Raw genomic sequence first — 8,928 nt, forward strand, 5'->3', positions numbered from 1 at the left:
TGCAATGTTGCAGCACGTCTGCAGTCACAATTAGACGTCCTCATCAGAATCACTCAGTTTTCATGAAAATGAAGCAGAATAGTAATACAATTTTGAAGTCTTACGATAAGAGTCCAAATATTTGCACACATATCAGAACAATGATAAAGATCGTAAAATGTGTTTCCCTTCAATTCACACTATTTTTTTCACTGGATGCACATGATTTTGGCATGTCCCACATATAGCTGTGATAACTCTGAGCATGATCGATATGCATTTCTAACAACATGACATCTACAATGAATATGAAGTTTAATGGAAAATCTGAACTTTTTGGGTGAATTGGGGGAGTCTCAGTGCACCTTTTGATGATATTGACTCAATTACATTATCCAGAGTCCAGTAACATTGTTGCATTTTTCATTTGTATTTTCCCCTGAAATTAATTAAATAAAAATGTGTATTATATTTTTGTCTTTTTTTTTAATTGAATTTTTTTAAACATTGGTTATTTGAGTTATTTAAAAAAATGCAAAATAAAAAAAATAGGAATGTAACATTTGTTTCATTTAATTCAATGATTGTTGAATTCGTTATAATTGCCTTCATTAATAATAAAATTAAAAGCCGTAAGGCAGTCTCGCGGCAGCTTTTATTGGATACATAATGAAATTAATGAACATGTTAGCAATGAGACGCTACCACCCCAACATTTAAATGAGGCCTTCTGCTTGGATCCCTTATTGTCCTTGAAAATGACCAGCTTGCTCTTTGATGGGAACGAGCTGCCAAGTGCCGACTCCGTCCGCGAGCCCACTTTCTCATTTAGGGTACCACGAGGGGGGGGCGGGAGGAGGTGGTCGCAGGAGCAAATGGCCTCGTGGGATTAGCGGCATTGTTCACTACCATGGGCCGCTCCAATCACCTCTTTAATCTCGAGAGTTTTTCCTCAATACACAAATACGGCAGTCAGGAAGGGACCTGTTTGTCTGCACCAGACCCCCACCCCACCAGAACCCCTTCAATGTATCGCCTCTCTACAAAACACTTTGAAATTCTGCCCTTCACCTTGGCTTGTAGGAAGTGAAGTGAATATTTCATGGTTTTTTTTTTCCTCCAGGCACAGTTAACATTTACTCCAATTACATCTTACAGAACAATGTGTCTCTGGTTGAAGCGTTACACAAGACACTCTAGCAAGATGTAGTCGTCAGAATAATAGCAGTGCACTTTTAAGTAAGTAAAGCTCAAAATCCTGCCCATAGCTTTTATTGCCATACATGTAATTCATTGGAGACAGTGCACACTGCATTTCGTTACAGGCATCGGACGGACGTGAGGCCATCAACATTAGACAGCTTAGGCTTTGCACTTTTTGTAAAGCGTATCATACCCTAGCCCACATTGACATTGGAGGAGCGTTACAAAACTGCTGCCTGGCAAGAAATTTTGATGTCCCCTTATGGCAGTCACACCGTTCCGATACATGGTACAATTTACGCTATACATGGCAAGCGTCTCCAAACAGGATCTGTCATAAGGCTTCTCAAACTGGTGCTGAACTGCAGTCAGGGACATCAAAATGTCTTGCCAGACAGCAGTTTTGTAACGGTAGCCTGCTGCTACCGCCACTGATGAAAACACTGAACTTCTAGAGCAGGCATTTGCACGAAGCCGGGGAAAATTCTATCCGGAGGGCCGCGCGGGAACTCAGCATCAACAAAAGCTCGATTCAGCAGATGCATCGGACAGCGATTAAGCTTTACGCGTACCCGCATCCGGTTGTTCAAAGGCTTCAAGCGTAAGATTCTAATGCTCAACAACCTGAGCTTTTTGAACAGGCACTGAACTGCAACAGGCCCTCGGACAACTAGTCCTCTCAAGAAATTTAACAACTTATTTTTTAGGGTGAGGGGTTAAGGCGTTAGTGCACATTTATTGAACAAAATTACCTTACATTACCTAATTATCTTGAAAAAAAAATTAACTTAAAAAAGTAAATTCCAAATACTAAGTTTCAATTTAAATTATGGAATGTCATCAAAATGTTATGTCTAAATCTGCACATGATGATGATACAAACCTTCTTTGAATAATACCTGAGGACCAATTAACCACCCTAGTGGACCAGTTGTCCTAGGTATGCACTTTTGAGGACCACTTGTCCGTAGACCAGGTGTCCTAAAATCCTGGACCGCAATCCGGCTCACCCAAAAATATTGCTAGGGGTCAATTTTTTGTTTTGGATAAAGTTAGCCTGGCCGTCACATGACGCTCACATCTGCTGGAAGGAGAGAGAGACAAAAGAGTGAGAGAGCAAGCAAGACTCTACCGGAGCGCCCATATAAAGACTTCCTGATGACCTGCATAATCACTTCCACATCAGTACAGAAAGGACTATTCTTCCACTTGGTGCTCTTCAGATTTAATTTTGGAAATGTGGTGAAGTAAAAGTGAAGGTTGCCAGAAATATGAATACCGAAGTAATGTACAGATACTTGAACATTCTATGTAAGTACAGAAACCAAGTATTTGTACTCCGTTACATTCCAAGACTGCCATTAATATACGCAATTCTAAACGATTACTTGTGGTTTTTCACTATTAACGGTGGGTCTCCGTCTCAGGCGAGGATATAGGTTTTATATCGATCGGTGATTCTCAAAGTGTGGTCTGGGGGTTCCCTCTAGTGGTATGTGAAAGAATCACTGGTCCAGTACAATTTAGTTGTATTTAACTTTTAAGTTCAATACATTTGCATTCAATCTTTAAGCGCTGGAGACACATCTGCATCATCTTTGCTTTATGCCTTTGTCATTTAAAGGTTAAACTAAAGGCACACTTGTTAAAAGGTTACTCACATCCTCGCCTGTACACTTAATAAAGGTTTTATGATGGTGGAAACAGATTGTTTTTATTTTCCTGTGATGTAACCTTTACACAGCAGTCGCCTGTAGAATGAAGAACATTGTAATTCTGTTAAACTGTTAAAATCACTCAACTGATTGGGAATGCACACAAATACAACCAAGGCCCCCCTCTGCTCTACTAGCCCCTCCCTCTCTGTGGTGACCAATCAAGTTCAAGGGTCAACATTTATCAGTGTTCTCCCAAAGCAGCACTTTCTCTCCAAAGTTTGCCTGTTGGGAACCGCGGAAGGGAGCATGCAACACATATACGGTGAGATTCAACTTGTTATTATTACATATGGCCAAAAAAATTCTAATGCTCTCATATCTCCAATATAGCTTTGAAAGAGGAGATTTGATGCTGTGATGCCATTACCATGACATACACATTGCAAAATGATGTTAAAATAATACTGTGGTCAGATACAGACTTCAATCTCATTCATTATCTTCGTGAGTATGCATAGTATAGTATTTTTTTTAAAGTATTATACGGTCATGTGTATTTAAACATTTACTCGTTGCTGTTGTAGTTTTGTTGGTGGTTATTTCATGCCAGAATGTAACATTTTGGTGACGCACAATAATGCTGAGTTTGCTTACTGTACTGCTATTCTCATTCTATTTGTACAGTATATAGCAGGGGGTATTATTTAGAAATATTTGTGGTTAATTAACCAAGTAGGGTTAAATTATTATTGTTTTATTGCTTTCTTACTGTTTTATTCTTTTTTAATTATGTTCTATTCAATGGACATGTTTTATTTTCGATTTTATTTTGTCTTTGTTTCAGCTGCAGTTTTGTATTTAAATGCTATGATAAAATTAAGTTGAGTAACACTTTAATTGTATTATTCGCAATGAATCAATTAATGCATTAGAACATAATATGAGCCCTGCGATTGGCTGGCAACCAGTTCAGGGTGTACCCGCCTCCTGCCCGATGATAGCTGGGATAGGCTCCAGCACGCCCGCGACCCTAGTGAGGAAAAGCGGCTCAGAAAATGAATGGATGGACATAATATGATTGATGAATAAGAAATGAATAATTCAATTTGATTACAATTACAATTTTGGGAATTGCAAAATGAATCCAACAAGTATGACGTGACTCCTGAATGGATATGCTTGTAAGGCCAGATTCAACAGGGCCATAATTTGATATATAGTATGTCTTCATTCATGTCCAGTTGCCATAAACACTGTTGCTGCTTTTTCTGTCCAGGCTTGTCCATTTTTTGGGGGGGGCGTAAAACCATAATTTCAAATTTACGGTTTATTCTGTTCGATACCTTGTCTGTGCAGACTCCAAAGCTAATCCGAGCATACCCACACTGGGCCCGACCGCCGACTCCTTTCCGCAGGGAAGCATCAGGATGACTCTGGAGAACGCCGATCTGTGGAAGTCCTTTCACAGCAACGGGACAGAGATGATTATCACGAAACACGGCAGGTAAAGTACAGCGTTTTCTTTCTGCTTTGTGTTAGAAGCTCACTGACAAGTCACTGGATGTTGATCCACGTGCGTTTCTTTCAGGAGGATGTTTCCGCATTGCAGCGTCAGCGTGACAGGCCTGCAGCCGTTTGCCAAGTATGCCGTCTTGATGGACATGATTCCCGTAGATAGCTTCAAATACAAGGTATAACCAATTGGTCTTGTTTTTTTGTTGTTGTTTTTTTTGTATTTAGTTCTAAAAGGCCACCAAAAAGAACATGCGAAGCCTTTGCAGTCTGCATCGAGACGTAAGGCTGCATTTCAAAGCCTTTCATTGCTTCCTGTTTGTGCACTCTCAGCTGGAGGCCAGATTCATTAGCATCCCATTCAATGAAGCCGGCCATGCAACCAACGGCTCGTCAAATGGCTCACATTGGCTCGGAGAGCCATTTGGCCGCTCATACGCTCTTAGCACACACGCTTGAAAAGCACGAGTGCATCATGAATGTGGAGACACAGCAGTGATAGAAGGAAGTTTTGCCTCCAAAAGTGTAACTTCTGTTTTGATAGAAATAAGTCACATTTTATATATGAAAAACTAGTACGGTGCCAACTATATTGTTTTTTTTTTTACTTTCAATTTGTCTTCCAACAGCAGTTTTACGTATATAGTAGATGTGACTCTTCATAAAATACAGCAACGTAAATCAACAGTTTTGCTGTTGTTATTTTTCACATTTACACAACCTCTTGATGCTAGGCAAAATTTTTAGGGCTTAAACAATTGAGGCCCAAATCCCAATTAAATAAACTTTACGACGCTGTTTTGGGGCTAACTTGGGGCAGAAGGATTTTATGTTCAAGGAACAAGAAGTCTTGACAAAGAAAAAAAAGAGCCAACACAGAGGAGTAATTTAAAAAAAAAAAAAAAACACATCCACAATTCATGGTCCAATAATCAAAATATTGCTCCTTTAGTAAGTAGGGTTCTGCCATCCTATCCAGTAGGCAAACAACAAGGAGCTCTCACAGGAATATAGTCAGACAGTACTTCAATCATGCACGCAAAGGTGTTTCCTTGGTAATAACTTGGAGCAAATCGTATAAAACAGAAAAAGGATGTGGCGAGCTAGCAAAATCAGTCAGATACTGTGTGTATCTTATGTACTGGAGATATATTGTTGGCAATGCCTCACTCACCCTGAATGCAAATGTGGCGCTGATAATGCAGTGAAGTCTTGCAATTCGTGGGCAGTGGGCCCTGCTGCGAATAGTGAAAATCTGCGAGTCATTGATGCCCACCCTAAAAAGGTTTAGGTTTATGTGCCTGGAGCCAATCAGACATAGCTGTGGCCTGACAAAATGAAGCTCCTCCCCTCCCTTTAAAATTTGTTTTTAGGTCCAAGATGGCACCAAAGTGATATTTTAATATTAGACCTGGCTTTGGCCTCAGCAAAAAACAGCAATTATGTGGGTTTTCAGCAAAAAAACAGTGGGTAGGTTCCTCCCAAAATATACCAATGCTGAACTGTGAATATGCGGCGTACACTGTATAGAAAAAGGAACGTGTGAAAAATTACCTATTTTCTCTCCGTAGTGGAAAAAGGAGCAGTGGGAGGTGGCGGGGAAGGCGGAACCTCAGCCTCCGTGCAGGTCCTACATGCACCCCGACTCCCCCGCGCCAGGAGGTCACTGGATGAAGCAGTCGTTGTCCTTTCTCAAGATGAAGCTCACCAACAACACCCTAGACCAACACGGACACGTAAAACGTCACGTCACGTCGCCGCGTGTCCACTTTGCACACAAAACAATGTTCTCGCCGTATCTCTTTCCATCAGATCATCCTGCACTCCATGCATCGCTACTACCCGAGGTTTCACGTCATTCGGGCAGACAGCCCCTACACGGTCCGACGGGCGCCCTTCCAGTCCTTCTCCTTCCCGGAGATGACCTTCATTGCAGTCACCGCCTACCAGAACCCAAAGGTAGCGTCAGCGTGGAAAGAAAGCATTCAGAGCATATGGGTGTCCAACTCACTGTAGTTCAGGGGCCACATAAGTGAGCATATTGAATAGAAATAGTGCGCTTTAAAAAGTTTCAATGTTATTGATGTTTTGTTTTTTATATATATGGTTTCCATAGTACAGACTTTCAACAATTGCAGGTGGGTCTGTAATCTCAGGTGATAAAGGGGGGAGTGGGAGGGGGGGTCACCATACTGCGTAAGAATGTTTTCCTTTCCTACAGATCACCAAGTTAAAGATCGACCACAACCCTTTCGCCAAAGGATTCCGAGAGGGAGGCACTCGTACTCAAGGGAAAAGGTAGCTTTCCATATTAGGAGTGCAGAATTGGGTAAGGTACACCCTGCACTTGTTGCCAGCCAATCACAAGGCACATATACTGTCATTCACATTTACGCCTAATGGACAATTTGGAGTCTTCACTGAACCTAAAATACATGATTTTTGGAGTACATGGAGAAATCCCATGCAAGCACGGGGCGAAAATGCAAATTCCGCACTGGAAGGCCTGAATTAAAAACTTCCTGCTGTAACTGCTACTGTAGTTTACTGTAACTGCTACTGTAGTTAACTTTGCGTGTACATAATAAATTTGTCATTGTTGTTCATAGGTGTCGTTCAAATAGAATTACTTTGGAGAAAATATCCTCGCCAGAAAACAAAAAGCTTTGCAAAAGTCCTTCAAGTAAGATCAATAACATCCTTGTGTCAGACTGCAGCTTTTTGAAGCATAAGGTGTGTTATTTAAATGATGTAATTCCCGTACAGGCCTTCAGAGGGCGCCCTCTTCCACTCAGTCAGAGAAGGCAGGGAAGATTCAGGGTGCAAGAGCCGAGTCCATAAAGGGGGGTCCACCTCCCGGCTGGAGTCAGGACCACTCAGAGAGTCTACACGCGGAGCCGCTGGAGCTGCATGAGTACGAGTACAGCTGTGAGGAGCAGATGGTGCCCGCCTCGGTGGCCTATCAGCCCTACAGGTCCGATTTAAGGTATGATTTAAGAATTTGGTCATATAAGATGACTAGGGTTAGGGTTAGTTAGGGTTAGGGTTTGGACCATTCCACCGAATCGGTGCCGTTTGCATCCCCAAGAAATAAAATGCATAAAAACTCACTGTAAAATATATTTTTTTATTGAGCAAAGTGTCCTGCACATTGATCTGATTGAATATTTAATAAAAACAATTTAAAAGATTCATTTAAACTACCTTGAAAAAAGTACACATATCCTCTATATGTATACGGAATACATATAATAATATATCAGTACAAAAAGGTTTAGCTAAAGAAAGTTCCAGACTGTTCACCTCTGCAACAATAACAAAGATTACTTTTGAGCATCAGAACAGGTAATATTGTGTTTTTTCATTGTACATATATGTTTAAGGTAACACAGCTCTCTATATGGTACAGTACACTACAATAATAAACCTATACTTTTTCTAATAGTATCAATCAAAACTGAGCATAAATAACTTTACACGGGAAAATTCTGTAATGCACCTCGTCTCCTGGATCTTATTAGATTATTTCGTTGTTACTACCTTTATAGTATCGTATTAACATTAAGGAATTTGTTTTAGATATAGTGTATTAAAAAGTATACCAACATCTCGTCCATCCAGGGCTTTGGAATGTTCCAGAATTGGGCTCCCCTCCAACGACGTGGATGTAGCCCACCCCCTCGCCGTGGCAGAACATGGCACCCAACAACATGGCTACCACCACCCCACCTACCACCACAGCAACGCGGCCGACTGGAGCCAGTATCCGCTCTTCTCCTACTCTTGCTGGTGAACCGTCGACATGACCCCAAGTTCACCCTATGACCAGACAGTTCACATGTAAAGACGTGTATAAATGTGTAGCGTTGAATCACTTACCAGGGGCGTGTGTAGCATTTCTGGACTTTGTATCATCCTCTTCATTCATTGGAGACTTGCCCTTTCCTGCATGTTGAGTCTTGGATTTTTGCGTTATGGCGACATTTGCAATATATTGTTTTCTGAAGTATTGTGTGCCTTTTGTCCACTTAGCTGGAGAATTTTTTTTTTTTTAAATCATCAGTAGAACTATAGTAAGATGGCAATGGCTTCATATTAGAGTTGCTTCCTTAAAATACTATAACTATTGGATGGATGGAGCGGTAGATTGGTCGGTACAAATCTGATCTGAAAACACACGCAGTACATAGAAACTCAGCAGTTATAGGTTCTTACCACAACATTTTTAGTTCCACTGGTCCAATGATGCAATTAAAAAAATGGTTACATTATTCAAGTTCAAGGTAAAAATCAACACATTCAAGCAACATTTCTGGCAGTTTATATGTAGCAACTAAATACCACTTAATATTCTTTATTTTTGTTGCACTACTTAAGAACAATATGCAACAGTTTTCAGTGCATAAATGAATCATTAATTAAATAAAATAAAAAATAAATGTACCCCCCAAAAAATTATACTTTAGCAAGGGCTAACTGAATAAATTTGCTAGTATAAAGGAAGCAAATACAGTTAATGCACAGTAGGCAATAACATTAGGCTGTAAGCACCGACTTTTCATTTGAAAATCCCTGT

The 8,928-nt window shown here is 40.6% G+C and overlaps 1 protein-coding gene across 1 annotated transcript; it reads left to right on the top strand.

The window, feature by feature from the left end:
- The first annotated feature begins 889 nt into the window (after nt 1-889).
- LOC133414128 (T-box-containing protein TBX6L-like) lies at nt 890-8,145 on the top strand. The gene is made up of 8 exons (XM_061699273.1): nt 890-1,058; nt 4,197-4,344; nt 4,429-4,531; nt 5,924-6,088; nt 6,165-6,311; nt 6,574-6,634; nt 7,119-7,338; nt 7,974-8,145. The coding sequence occupies exons 1-8, from the start codon at nt 890-892 to the stop codon at nt 8,143-8,145; spliced, it is 1,185 nt and encodes a 394-aa protein (XP_061555257.1).
- The last annotated feature ends 783 nt before the right edge of the window (nt 8,146-8,928 follow it).

This window comes from Phycodurus eques, chromosome 15, assembly GCF_024500275.1.
Source record: "Phycodurus eques isolate BA_2022a chromosome 15, UOR_Pequ_1.1, whole genome shotgun sequence".
Classification (NCBI taxonomy): domain Eukaryota; kingdom Metazoa; phylum Chordata; class Actinopteri; order Syngnathiformes; family Syngnathidae; genus Phycodurus; species Phycodurus eques.